The 15,202-nt window shown below is 45.8% G+C and overlaps 1 protein-coding gene across 4 annotated transcripts in view; it reads left to right on the forward strand.

The window, feature by feature from the left end:
* dcc (DCC netrin 1 receptor) overlaps window positions 1-15,202 on the forward strand; it is a 466,971-nt gene that overhangs the window by 170,186 nt on the left and 281,583 nt on the right. For all 4 annotated transcript variants that reach the window (XM_077498096.1, XM_077498095.1, XM_077498097.1 and 1 more), the window contains exon 5: window positions 5,636-5,772. In XM_077498096.1, the coding sequence (XP_077354222.1) occupies window positions 5,636-5,772 (137 nt within the window). The remainder of the gene's footprint in view (window positions 1-5,635; window positions 5,773-15,202) is intronic.

Here is a 15,202-nt window from a genome sequence, read left to right on the forward strand (position 1 = left end):
CTTGGTCATCTGGTGGGATCTTGCACCGTGAAGAGAGGTCCACCGGTGAGTTTCCCGTCACCCCGTCCTGCTAAGACTCAAAGAATCACGCATGTCCGGATAAGCCACCATGCTATGACCATAGACCTGCCAGCCCTCATCGACTCCGGTTCCGACGAGAGCCTCATGGACTGGGGCCTCGTGAAACGGCTACGGGCCACCACCGAACCCCTTCCCCTAACCGTCCAGGCCAGAGCGCTTAATGGCAAGGAACTCTTTTGCATCACCCATATCACCGAACCCCTAGAAGTACGAATTGGACAACACATCGAAAACCTCCGTTTCCATGTAATCCAAGCTTCGACACCCATTTTGGTTCTGGGACACCCTTGGCTACGTCAACACAACCCCCGAATCGACTGGAACTCCGGAAACGTACTGGAATGGGGAATGGACTGTATGGATCACGTTTTGGAACAGTCATCAACCAGTGCATCCTCAGCCACGGTCAACCAGGTGACGCTTGAGCCTCTCGCTCCTGAACCTCGCCAGTCACCGTCTCAAGCCCCCGAGTCTCGCCGGGCGCATCTCCAAGACCCTGAGCCACACCAAGTCTCTGCATCATGTCACGCCAAGTCTCTGCATCAGGTCCCGCCAAGTCCCTGCATCACGCCGACCAAGCCAAAGCCGACCAAGCCAAAGCCGACCAAGCCAAAGCCGACCAAGCCAAAGCCGACCAAGCCAAAGCCGACCAAGCCAAAGCCGACCAAGCCAAAGCCGACCAAGCCAAAGCCGTCCATGCCTAAGCCGTCCATGCCTAAGCCGTCCATGCCTAAGCCGTCCATGCCTAAGCCGTCCACGCCAGGGCCGTCCACGCCAGGGCCGTCCACGCCAGGGCCGTCCACGCCTAGGCCGTCCACGCCAACACCGTCCACGCCAACACCGTCCACGCCAACACCGTCCACGCCAACACCGTCCACGCCAAAGCCGTCCACGCCAGAGCCGGCCACGCCAAGCCTGCCACACCTGCCAAGCCCACCACGTTTTGCCAAGTCTGCCAAGCCTGTCACGCCAATTCTGCCACGTTTCGCCAGGTCTGCCAAGCCTGTCACGCCAATTCTGCCACGTTTGCCAAGCCTGCCGCGCCTCGTCAAATCTGCCAAGCCTGCCACGCCAAGTCTGCCACGCCTCGCCAAGTCTGCCAAGTCTGCCAAGTCTGCCAAGTCTGCCAGGTCTACCAAGTCGAAACTATCCACGGGATCCCCTTGGTACTTTCCAAACCTGATCCGGCGCTAGGAAAGGGCCTTCGGAACGGTCCCGACGGGACTCTCGTCTGGCGTCATGGACGCCCTCCTGAACTGCCTTTTTGTCTGGGACGGATGGGTGGGTCGTGTTCCCTCCTCCGTGCCCCCTTCCGCCCGCCCTTGTTTTTGGACTCCTTGCTGAAAGGCCGTCGAGGGCCGGCCATTGAGGGGGGGGTACTGTCACGCCGCCACCAGAGTGGCGGTTCATGCTTTTGTTTTTACAGTCATGTTCCTGTTTTATTTTGATAGTCCTGACTCCACTCTCACCCCAGGTCACTTACCCTTCCTGCAGCCTCACTGATTACCGGTCCACGCCCATGATCACTACCACCTGTTCCTAATCAACCCGGACATAAAAGCCACCTGAATTCTCTCCTCGTTGCCGAAGTGTCACATATCTCAGTGCATGGAAGCGTCCTCTCAGTCCTCGTACCACCGTCCTTGTTTGATGTCTAGCCTTGCCTTGTCTTGCGCCTTTAGTTTGCCCTGTTTTTCCTCCCTTGTGGAGCGCCTTTTGTTGTCCCTGTTTTTGAGTGCCCTTTTTTGTATCTCCCGTTTGGAGCTTTTTTTGTTCAGCCTTTTTTCCCTCCTTGAGAGGCGATTTGAGTTTCGTGCGATTAAAGCTGCAGCCTTGTTGGCCAACTTACACTCTGCGTCTGAGTCCTACCTCCTCGCTTCGTGTCACATGCAGTATTTTATATGGCAATGCCTGATCACGACATCAAATACAGCAGTTTTTTTTTTTTTTTTTTTTTTTTTAGTAAATAATGGAATATAGTCTCACCCCAAGCATGCTAAAAAAAAGCTGTAAATATGTGAATTTGTAAATGTCAAAAGTAAATTAAATAAAGTAGATTGACAATGGAAACACATGTAGGCTGGAATCAGATTGGACACATCCACATACTGTACATGTACAAGAAGTAGTGCAGCTAAGAGAAAAGTTTCAAAATAAAAAGAATAGACTGTGGGAAATACAATTTTAAGGAACTAAAATTTGAATTTGGGTCAATGTTTCTGATAGTGAAGCTGGTAGACCAGCTGACCCTAACCTCCCACATTCCTTCTATGAAGGGCTCAAACTAGCATAAAATGGGGATTATTACATTAGTAGGTGTGTCTGTCATAACTTGAGCAGCACAAAAGTTTGCCCATCAGTTAACAAAGCAATCGTGGACAGTACAGTGGACAGTATTTTGCATTTCAAATCAATTTAATAACATTTTATACTAATGAACAAATGGTTTCAGTGTTTCTCAATCCTGGTCCTTGGGGCACACTATCCAGCTTGTTTTCCATGTCTCGTTATTCCATCGCAGCTGAGGATCGTTATCAGGCTTCTCTAAAGCTTGCTGATGAGCTGCCATTGGAATCAGCTGCGTGTGAACGAGGGTGACATGGAAAACAGGCTGGATAGTGTCCCCCGAGGGCCGGGGTGGAGATGCACCGCCTTATAATCACTAAAGCCGGCAATAACATTCAGGTCAGAGAGTACAAACACAAATATTTCCACCAAGCAGGGCAGTCAAATTTCAACGGATCCCTCGTCTGGATTGTGATTCTGCCACAGTTTAATGTGCCAATGAACTAAACAAAGAAGGCAGATATGTATTACGATCCGACTAAAGTCGGCAAAAAGTGGATCCCCAAAAAACGTAGGCCCAGCCAAGAAAATACAATTTGACGTGGTTTATTCACAAACCCACAATACGCAAAATGCTGGCTCAGATGCCAGGAGAAAAAACAACAAAGCGCGAGCACAATACCCGGAAAAGTTAAATAACAAAAAAACACTTGCAAAAGGCAAGGAGAAACAGGAGTTAACAAAAAATACAACGCAAGTGTCATGTTTTGGTTTTGTGGGGGTGGGATTTTGTTTTCTTTTGGTGTTTTGTCATGTATTCCTTGTCTCTTCCCTTGTCCCGTTATGTGTAACCATGTCCACCTGTGTGTCTTCCCTTCCCACTGTGTTGACCAATCAGCTCCCTTTCCACTTGTGTCTTGCCCAGCTGTGTCTAGTCATTGTCAATTAGTCTGTGTGTATTTAGTCACCTGTTTTCCGTTCAGTTCTTGTTGAGTCATTGTGCCTGTCATTGTTCCTGTGCCTTTTGTTGTTCCTGTTCCTGTCCCTGTTATCCATGCCATGCCTTGTTTGTTTTTGACCTTGTTCATTTGTATTTTTTCCATAGTCCATGGTTTACATTTTTTGTTAATTAAACCCATTTTTTTACTTGCATCCCTGCCTTGCCCTGTTTTTGTTGCCCCCTGCATTTGGGTCCTGCCTCCAACTCTTCGTGACAGAAAGCAGGCTATATCAATACACAATAACACACACTACAATCTAACTATATACAAAGCAGACAGCGCCATGGCAGATACACGTGAAAAATACTTATCAAATCAAAAACAAGACTATACTATAACGCGAGACTAAGATTCAAAAAGGTCTAGAGAATGACTTGAGCAAGGGCTGCGTGCAAGAAATAATCCGACAGTGTTCTGTCGCTCCGGGAGTCCTTTTAAAGACCTCTTGATTGTGGAAATGCGCCTCAGGTGTGGCGCAGGTGGACACGCCCCCTTCACTTGCCCACTGAGAAGAAAAAAAAACACCAGACACGCATACTGAGAGCAGGATTATGACAATATGAAACAATAAAAAAAAACAACACTTAAGGATATCTAACGCACGCTCCATTTCTTTAGCAATAATCTAGTCATTACAAGAAGACATGAATTTAAAAAAGCGGTATTTATAAGTTAGTAGTCACACTTTTTAGAATATATAATAAGGCTGCACAATATATCGAAAATATATCGATATCGTGATAGTGGCCTGTGCAATATGTATATCGCAAAGACATGCAATAAGTTCGATATGGAATTTTATGCTTTTATCTGAAATTGACCAGTCAGACTGTCAGTTTTACCTGTTTGACATTTATTAAACATGACAAAAAAGGAGCGAAGTCAGTTCAAAGCTCGCAAGGAGAGAGGAGAGGAACTGACTGATCCAATTCACTACTGCACTCTCTGAAAAAAATCCCCTCCTCACCCTCTCTTTTTATTTGGTTTCTACGCCCTGAGTTATATGGGTGTTCTAACCCTAATAATGCAAATGCAACACCGAGTTGAAACACAGTTTACTTAACGGAATGTGCACTGTCATCCAATAGTTGAACATTATCGAGAGGGAATTACAATTAACTCATTCACTCCCAGCCATTTTCACAGAAGCAATCCCGTTCGCTTCCGGCTGTTTTACTGGATTTTGACTGATTTTGAAAGGCCCACAGAATATTGTGTTCTATTTCTGGAACCTATCAAAAGAAAGATTAAAGTATCTTCTTTCATCAGGAAAAAAAAAAAAATGTTTCTATCTGTTTCCGTTTTGCAGCAATTAGCATTAGAAGAGAGCTAAGTTTCATCAGTTTTCACAAATCTATTTAAAATTCTAAGTAATTTAGCTTTTTTTTTTCTACATGGCCCTGGTTGATCTCCTTTGCTCTACTGCCACCTGCTGGCCGTTTGTGTAATAACTACCATTTCTGCAAACGTTCTCTGCAGTTGAGAGGCTGCATCAAAGCCTTCTGTATGCTCTAGCATAAATAAACAAAACAAAACAAAACGTATAAATACGTCTTTGGGACACTTAAAACAAAAAAAAAACATATTTACACGTTATTGGGATCAAATGAGTTAAGAATACATTGAGTTTGATTATTTTGCCGCATGAAAAAAAATGCAATTCTTTCATTCGATTAAAAAAAAAAAAGTCATTTCTTAGGTACATGTTAAATATCGCAATAATATCGATATTGCTATATTCAGCAACAAAATCTCATATCACATTTTCATTTTCCCAATATATTTTAGCCCTAATATATAACCTTTATTAGTTATGAGTAGTACCTAATAAAGGTTATCTATTCTAATCTGATAATAAGTGTGTACTATGTTGAACTGCTTGGCAGAAGCAGCGCTATAGATCATCAACACACACAAACGTGCGAAGTTTTGACAAATTTTGCTGAGAATTAACTATAGTACCCCCAAAAGAGTCTGAGCATCAATACACTGTGAATGGAGCAAGGTTTATGACTTGAAAGATTTCATGCTCTAACATCATTGTGCCCAAAGTCCTGTACATGGTGTCCCACTGCTATCCATAAAAACATCTCTTCTTTTCCTCAGTATCTATAATCCACGGCACACAGAATGTACAAAACAGTACAGATAGACTTTCCCCTCTATGATTAAAAAATAAGTAAACAAAGCAGAAACCACTTGGTATAATAGTGCACATGCATCCCATAAAAGACCATCAAATAATGCAAAGCCTCTTGTCCTTGTAGGAATAAGAAGTATTCTCTGTTGGCTGGCAGCAATCTGATCATCAGGAGTGTCACTGATGACGACTCTGGCAGTTTTACATGCACTGCTGCCAACAAGAACCACAACATCACTGCAAGCGCAGAACTGAGTGTGCTGGGTGAGAAACTTATTTTTATATATTTTGTCCATTTATTTTGATATCAACAATATGATAAGCCTGAAAATAGGATATACAGTAGAGAATCAAGAGAGGATATTGTGCAACACTGACCACGGCATACCGGAATTTGCCCTGAAATATGTTCTGTAAAATGTGTGTATTGCTTTTACATTTAAGTTGAAGATTTCATTGACATACTTAGTGAAACATACTATTTGTTTCAGTTATTAAATGATTGATTGGGGAATCTAATGGCTCAGGGGATGAACGTTTGTTCCCAAAGAGTCGTTATAATGCAAGTCAGGGTTCTAATTCAAGTTGTAGTGGCCCTGCCCGACCCATCACTGGTCTTGTATATAGTCTGATACCTCACATGTTAGAATTTGGTCAATTTAATATCCATCCATCCATCCATCCATCCATCCATCTTCTTGACTGCTTATTCCTCACAAGGGTTGCGGGGGCTGCTGGAGCCTATTTCAGCTGGCTCTGGGCAGTAGGCGGGGGACACCCTGGACTGGTTGCCAGCCAATCGCAGCAATTTAATATACATATTTTTTAAATCTATAGTATTAATCAGTCCCAACATGTGTGTTGTTTTTGACAAGTTGGAAATTGCTTGCTATTTTTTTTATGATGCAATGTCAATGATTAAACAAACATGCCATTTTTGAGGTCTCCTGAAAAGAGATTATGACAACATAGCACATCAATAGAACACGTCACTTGATCACCGCAAGCACAGCACGACGACGCCACTTGGAAAAACAAAACAAAAACAAAGCAAAAGACAACTATAGTAAGTAATAAAAGATAGCAAATTAAATTAAAGTAATTTATAATAAAATATAACACTAAAATATTGTATATTACATATTGTTGATTGAAGTGTTCATTATTTGTGAAATTTGTAGGGCCATTTGTATTTTGACCTCTGTGTCCAGACTATATGGAGACAGTAGAATACACAATAAAATGAATTTTAAAACCTAAATATGTAAATAAAATGAAAGAAAAATGTCTAGTGGCCATGAAAAGTGCCAAATTATGTGGTTGTTCTTTTCAAGGCAAGTGCAAAGGATGAAATTCAATGCCACAGTGTGTCAAGTACATTTTAGACGCGTCTACCATTTAACTGGAGCTTCAACACAAGATGTAGTGTCTCAGTGTGAACACTGTGTGGCACACCATCTGAGAAAGCCATGAAGAAGAATGCAGAATGGATACTTTAGTGTTGTGTAGCCAGCCAATCACATTGCAGCGGGTCATGTTTCACTCAAATACTATTGGATTGAGTCGGCGCACTGCGGCGCACTCTTGTTGCTTCGGGGGAGCCAGCGGAGGACACGGCGACTCTCGAATGTACGTTTTAAACACAGTGCAGAGGGAGCATTAATGCACTCGCGCTGTGCGAGCCGTATTTTTCACCAGCACGCACTTGAAAGTTGGCCGCATTTGCGAGTGAAATGCTCGCACTGTCGAGCTCCTGTGTTAATTAAATGAATAAATATAAATACAAAACTGATACCTGAAAATAGTACACAGATCATTTGTCAATGTTCTCTACAGGCACAAGACAGCGACACCTGCCAATTTAAAACTATCTGCGGTGATCGAAGCCTTTTATCTGCCATAATTGGAATGCAGCAAAGCTAGGTACAATGCTAATGGCCACAGTAAACAGAAGATTAAGTGGTTGAAAAGCACGTGCCGTACACAAATCATGTTGGTTTTGAGGAGAGATAAAATCTTTAAGTGAAAGAAACTCTAACTTGCTCACATCTCGATTTTCACTTCACTTACTTTTTTTTGTACCAAACTGTTTGCTATCAATACAGAACAGGCATCCTTGATTTTTGTTTGTTTGCGTTTTTGATGTCCAGTTGTCTAAGAACATGGCGCACATGGGGTCATACGATTACGGATGTGTGATGTTGACGTATCTTGCATATTTGTGGTTCTCAGAATGCATACATCCTTATTAATAAGTTGCCCTTGAGATTTCCAGTAGTGGCCTGTCTGGGCCACTACGTAGATGCCACGGACATCTGACTTCCGGCAACTGATGGCCGCGTTCCAACACTCGCACGCCCACCCTTGCACCCCCCCCAACCGGAGCGTTTCAGCTTTCTGAAATATTTCAGACAACTGAGACAGACACACGACACACTCGCACCCGTCGAGGGGAACGCACAACTGAGGGGCACAAAGGCGGCCACGCAAGAACTGGGACGCGGCCCACATGTCGCAAACAGGAAACGGAAACAAAGCTGATGTGTGAAATCCAGGAAGTCCCGCTTCCTCCGTGGCATTCGTGAACTTCAAGTGGCCCGACAGTCACGTGGTTATCATCGGGCCACCATTAATGTCCACCAACTTAAATGACCTAAAAAAAAAAAAAAGTCAAAGAAATACTATATGTGTGTTCAGTAAAAGAATTGTTCCACTTTTCAAAGCATCCCAAGGGAAGAAACAAAACAAATCCCAACTGAACTGGTAACACTCTCACATCCCAAAAATATAATACGAAGGAATAACAGAGCAAAAAGTCATCCTTATCCCTCCACTGGGGAAACCTCCTCTAAACCTCTGAAGAGTATCCCAGGGGGGAAAGAATCACATCCAAAATCAAATGCTGTCATAAAATATGTAATGTAAACCTTGTGTTTGCTTCAGGAGGTTTTCATAAATAAAATATGTTTGCATTTACTGTCTGCCTCTTGGCTGCTTGTGGCTTGAGATACATTCAGCATTCAACATATATATCCATCCATCCATTTTCTTGACCGCTTATTCCTCACAAGGGTCGCGGGGGCTGCTGGCGCCTATCTCAGCTGGCTCTGGGCAGTAGGCAGGGGACACCCTGGACTGGTTGCCAACCAATCGCAGGGCACACAGAGACGAACAACCATCCACACTCACGCACACCTAGGGACAATTCGGAGCGCCCAATTAACCTGCCATGCATGTCTTTGGAATGTGGGAGGAGACCGGAGTACCCGGAGAAGACCCACGCGGGCACGGGGAGAACATGCAAACTCCACCCAGGAAGGTCCGAGCCTGGACTCGAACCGGAGACCTCAGAACTGGGAAGCGGACGTGCTAACCACTCGACTACCGTGCCGCCCGCATTCAACATATATATATATATATATATGCCCAGAGCCAGCTGAGATAGGCGCCAGCACCCCCCGCGACCCTTGTGAGGAATGAGCGGTCAAGAAAATGGATGGATGGATATATATATATATATATATTTGACATGAATAAATATTCTGAATGTCACATGCAAACATTTATTAAATGCTTCACTTTAATGCATGTTATGTTTATTGTTCATACACAACCTGCGCTACCTTTAACGTAGCCATCCGCTGTCAAGCCAAAGGATCATCTGCAGTCAAAATTAAAAGTGCGATTAATCTGCGTTAATACATGATTAATGTGATAATTTTTTGTGATTAATTAATTAGTTAGCGCTTTAACTTTGACAGCACTAGTATGTATGTATGTATGTATGACTGAAAAACTATTCATTATTCAACAGATGTTGCTTTAACATACAAATTAACTGATGACAGAGGTTATATGTTGCAGAAAACCACTCATTTTTTATGTCTCAAAATGATTTCAGATTTTTTCTACATCTTGTTGGGATCTCCGCGAAAGTCATTGTTATTCCCTGTCTTGTTTTCCCCAAGGCAGATTGGCCTGAGGCAGATTCTCGGTCATGCAATTATTGTTCAAAACAGTGAATCAAGGGCCACGATACAGCTGCTTGCAAGGCAAGTGGACACTTTGCCACCCTTGAGTATGTGCCTTGGAATTGACTGGCAAAAAATCTAGTCATTCACAACATTGTGACTGCACTATGGGCTGAATCCACTAAAGATTTGTGTGGCCTTTGCACAGGCTTGGCGAGTAACAATGCATATACCGATGTTACGTGGGCCGCGTTCCAACAATCCCTGTTTCCCCCCAACCACGTGCTCGCGTCGATGGGCGGGAGCGCGGAGGGTGTCTCAGCTCTTTGAAGTGCTTTGGACAACTGACAGAATACTACACACTCGCACCTGTCGACAGGAACGTGCAACCGGGGGGCACAAAGTCGAAAGCACAAGTATTGGGATGCGGCCCACCTGTCGCAAACCAGAACCGGAATCAAATCGGATGTGCAAAAACAGCCCCCCCTCTTTCTTGGCATATACTCCATTGACAACAATCAGGGAAGCTACACCCCATTTCCATTAGGATTTCCCCATTTGTATGGGTGTAAGAAAAAAATGGTTTGAAGTAGAAAATTTTAATTTGAAAAATGCAAGTACATTGAACTGAACCGAATTGGTACACTTTGATTTATATCGGCATACGTGCTGAATCGTCTTTTATTGGAAAAATACATCTTAGAACAGGGGTGTCAAACTCATATTAGCTCAGGGGCCGCATGGAAGAAAACATGTTACTAAGTGGGTCGGATCGGTAAAATAACGGTATATAACTTAAAAACAATTGGCGTCAATTCTATGCGGATTTCTGCGATTTTTGGGCCAGCCCTAAATTACGGAGCTCAACTGTAATCTATTGTTTCAAAAAATAACACGAATGTAAATAACGCGGCAACACTTTGCCTGTATGAGTTCCGGATGTGTTAAATCTACCCGTTTTGCATATAAATAGATCCCAGAATACATTGTGTGGCACATTTAATGAAGTTATAAGACGTTAATCCTTGTCACATGTATTTGTGTTACTAGTAATTGAATTTGTGTCGTATTTAACACGTTTATGTTTAGTCTATGATTTTATAAAAACATTTTTTTTAAACAAACCATAACTTTAAGTTGTATGTAATGACTTCCAGGGTGATTCCCTGTGCAAGTTACATTACTCATCTGAGGACTGTTTGTGAAATTACAAATTTTTATATTTGATTGTGGCGTGCTGATTAATTGGTCCAACATAACATTTTTTTTTTTTCACTTTACAAAATTGTCTCACGGGCCGAATTAAACCCCTTTGCGGGCCTGATCCGGCCCGCGGGCCGTATTTTTGACATCCCTGTCTTAGAAGGAAACAGCACATTTTACAGTACTGACAAGTTCATTCAAATAGTGTATATGTAAAATTACAATAAAAAAGTAATAATAGCATAATACCCTCTCGACCTGAGCTGAACCATATTGAATCAAATCACTCACATTCAAATCGAACCATACTTGAATGGTTTCGCACGCTACTTATTGGAAACTATATTGAATCGTCTTAATCGTCTGAATCGTCCAAACCCGTACCCGTTTGATGTGTAACTGATCTTGTATCAACATAGCAGATAGCTGCATGATTAGGATCACATGTAATTCTCCAGTTAATTAAAATGCTCTTTTATTTATTTATTTTTTAAATTTCCCTACATGCTGGTCAGTCCCCTTGTAGCACACAGTTAAATGAAAAAAAAAAACTCTTTTAATCTTGAGATAAGCCAAGCCATGGGAACTTGATTGAAAAGATATATGAAATGAATAACAGATAACATGTACAAAGTACAAAACAGCATGTTCTTACAGCTGTCCTGTATGAGTACACACCGGAAAAGACATCGATTTGCCTGGGCTCTTCCACTTGTCTGCCTTGGCCACGCTGTTCAGGCAGCTGAGTCAACAAAGAATAATTTAAATGCATTCGTGAAAAAAATAAATAAAAAATCTCCACCATTATTGCAAGCATTAGTAAAAATGAATGCTTCCTCTCGAACAGACACCTGCTTTAGTGAAATGCCAGAGGCTATCATTTGAGGAAAGGTCTCCATAATGTTCAAATAAAATGTGTATGATGGGGAAAAAAAAAAAAAAGTATAATAAGGAAGTTAGCTAACAAATTTGAATTTACCGTATTTCTGCACTATAAGGCGCACCTTCAATGAATGTCATATTTTTAAACTTTTTCCATATATAAGGCACTACAGTAGAGGCTGCGGTTACGTTATGCATCCATTAGATGGTGCTGCGCTAAAGGGAATGTCAACAAAACAGTCCGATAGGTCAGTCAAACTTTATTAATAGATTAGAAACCAGCTTTCTGACAACTCCATTCACTCACAAAATGAATAATCAGCTGTTTTATTATTTTCTCTGAGGTAAAGTATTAGCTAGCGATCCAAGATGGCGGGATCTTCTGCGCATGCGCGTCACCGATCGTGCAGGGTCACTGATAGCGTCTTGACAGCGAGACCTGTTGCGGCTCAATATTGAGCCATATATAAGGCGCATTGGATTATAAGGCGCATGGTCAGCTTTTGAAAAAATTGAAGGCTTTTAGGTGCACCTTATAGTGCGGAAAATACGGTACTAAAGAACTGTGAATCTATGGATGCAAAACTAGGCTCCATATCCACTGTAGCAAAGTTAGTTCAGTGTAACCGCATTCTTCTCTTAGTATATTTGTGGTTACAAACAGGCAGACAACTGAGAATTGAGTAAAAATGATATATTGATTCTGTCTCAAAACACAAATACTCTTAAATTCATCTGAGTGTTGTCTCGTCTGCAAACTGATACGTATATTTGACTATATCACAACATAACAGCCTGGAGGCGGGGCTCGCTGGCGAGCGCCTGGTGGCCGGGCCTGCACCCATGGGGCCCGGCCGGGCACAGCCCGAAGGGGCAACGTGGGTCCCCCTTCCCACGGGCTCACCACCGGTGGGAGGGGCCAAAGGGGTCGGGTGCAGTGTGGGCTGGGTGGCGGCCAAGGGAGGAGACCTTGGCGGACCGACCCCCGGCTACAGAAGCAGGCTCTTGGGACATGGAATGTCACCTCTCTGGCAGGGAAGGAGCTGGTGTGCGAGGCCGAGAAGTTCCGACTAGATATAGTCGGACTCGCCTCCACACACGGCTTGGGCTCTGGTACCAGTCCTCTTGAGAGGGGTTGGACTCTCTTCCACTCTGGAGTTGCCCACGGTGTGAGGCGCAGAGCAGGTGTGGGCATACTTATTGCCCCCCGGCTCGGCGCCTGTACGTTGGGGTTTACCCCGGTGGACGAGAGGGTAGCCTCCCTCCGCCTTCGGGTGGGGGGACGGGTCCTGACTGTTGTTTGTGCATATGCACCAAACAGCAGCTCAGAGTACCCACCCTTTTTGGAGTCCGTGGAGGGTGTGCTGGAGAGCGCTCCCTCTGGGGACTCCCTCGTCCTGCTGGGGGACTTCAACGCTCACGTGGGGAATGACAGTGAGACCTGGAGGGGCGTGATTGGGAGGAACGGCCCCCCTGATCGGAACCCGAGCGGTGTTCTGTTACTGGACTTCTGTGCTCGTCACGGTTTGTCCATAACGAACACCATGTTCAAGCATAAGGGTGTCCATATGTGCACTTGGCACCAGGACACCCTAGGCCGCAGTTCGATGATCGACTTTGTAGTCGTGTCATCGGATTTGCGGCCGCATGTTTTGGACACTCGGGTGAAGAGAGGGGCGGAGCTGTCAACTCATCACCACCTGGTGGTGTGTTGGCTCCGATGGTGAGGGAAGATGCCGGTCCGACCTGGCAGACCCAAACGTATTGTGAGGGTTTGCTGGGAACGTCTGGCGGAATCCCCTGTCAGAAAGAGTTTCAATGCCCACCTCCGGCAGAGCTTCTCCCTTGTCTCAGGGGAGGCGGGGGACATGGAGTCCGAATGGGCCATGTTCCGCGCCTCCATTGTTGAGGCGGCCGATCGGAGCTGTGGCCGTAAGGTGGTCGGTGCCTGTCGCGGCGGCAATCTTCGAACCCGCTGGTGGACACCAGCGGTAAGGGATGCCGTCAAGCTGAAGAAGGAGTCCTATCGGGCCTTTTTGGCCTGTCGGACTCCGGAGGCAGCTGACAGGTACGGGATGGCCAAGCGGAACGTGGCTTCGGCGGTTGCTGAGGCAAAAACTCGGGCATGGGAGGAGTTCGGTGAGGCCATGGAAAACGACTTCCGGACGGCTTCGAGGAAATTCTGGTCCACCATCCGGCGTCTCAGGAGAGGAAAGCAGTGCACCATTAACACTGTGTATAGTGGCGATGGGGTGCTGCTGACCTCGACTCGGGACGTCGTGAAGCGGTGGGGGGAATACTTCGAAGACCTCCTCAATTCCACCAACGTCTCCTTTTGAGGAAGCAGAGTCTGGGGACTCTGGGGTGGGCTCTCCTATCTCTGGGGTCGAAGTCACTAAGGTGGTTGGAAAGCTCCTCGGTGGCAGGGCCCCGGGGGTGGATGAGATCCGCCCGGAGTTCCTAAAGACTCTGGATGTTGTGGGGCTGTCGTGGTTGACACGCCTCTACAACATCGCGTGGACATCGGGGACAGTGCCTCTGGATTGGCAGACCGGGGTGGTGGTCCCCCTTTTCAAGAAGGGGGACCGGAGGGTGTGTTCCAACTACAGAGGGATCACACTCCTCAGCCTCCCTGGTAAGGTCTATTCAGGGGTGCTGGAGAGGAGGGTCCGTCGGGAGGTCGAATCTCGGATTCGGGAGGAGCAGTGTGGTTTTCGTCCTGGCCGTGGAACAGTGGACCAGCTCTACACCCTCCGCAGGATCCTCGAGGGTGCGTGGGAGTTCGCTCAACCAGTCCACATGTGTTTTGTGGATTTGGAGAAGGCGTTCGACCGTGTCCCTCGGGGAGTTCTGTGGGGGGTGCTTCGGGAGTACGGGGTGCCGGGCCCCTTGTTAAGGGCTGTTCGGTCCCTGTACGACCGTTGCCAGAGTTTGGTCCGCATTGCCGGCAGTAAGTCGGATTCGTTTCCGGTGAGGGTTGGACTCCGCCAAGGTTGCCCTTTGTCACCGATTCTGTTCATAACTTTTATGGACAGAATTTCTAGGCGCAGCCGAGGCGTGGAGGGGTTCCGGTTTGGTGGCCTCAGCATTGCATCTCTGCTCTTTGCAGATGATGTGGTGCTGTTGGCTTCATCAGGGCGGGGCCTCCAGCTCTCACTGGAGCGGTTCGCAGCCGAGTGTGAAGCGGCTGGGATGAGGATCAGCACCTCCAAATCCGAGACCATGGTCCTCAGTCGGAAAAGGGTGGAGTGTCGTCTTCAGGACGGGGATGAGATCCTGCCCCAAGTGGAGGAGTTCAAGTATCTTGGGGTCTTGTTCACGAGTGAGGGTGGGATGGAGCGGGAGATCGACAGGCGGATCGGTGCAGCGTCTGCAGTGATGCGGACTCTGTATCGGTCCGTCGTGGTGAAGAAAGAGCTGAGCCAAAAGGCAAAGCTCTCGATTTACCGGTCGATCTACGTTCCAACCCTCACCTATGGTCACGAGCTGTGGGTCGTGACCGAAAGAACAAGATCCCGGATACAAGCGGCCGAAATGAGTTTCCTCCGCAGGGTGTCCGGGCTCTCCCTTAGAGATAGGGTGAGAAGCTCGGTCATCCGGGAGGGACTCAGAGTCGAGCCGCTGCTCCTCCGCGTTGA

Source organism: Festucalex cinctus, chromosome 15 (assembly GCF_051991245.1).
Source record: "Festucalex cinctus isolate MCC-2025b chromosome 15, RoL_Fcin_1.0, whole genome shotgun sequence".
In the NCBI taxonomy this organism is placed as follows: domain Eukaryota; kingdom Metazoa; phylum Chordata; class Actinopteri; order Syngnathiformes; family Syngnathidae; genus Festucalex; species Festucalex cinctus.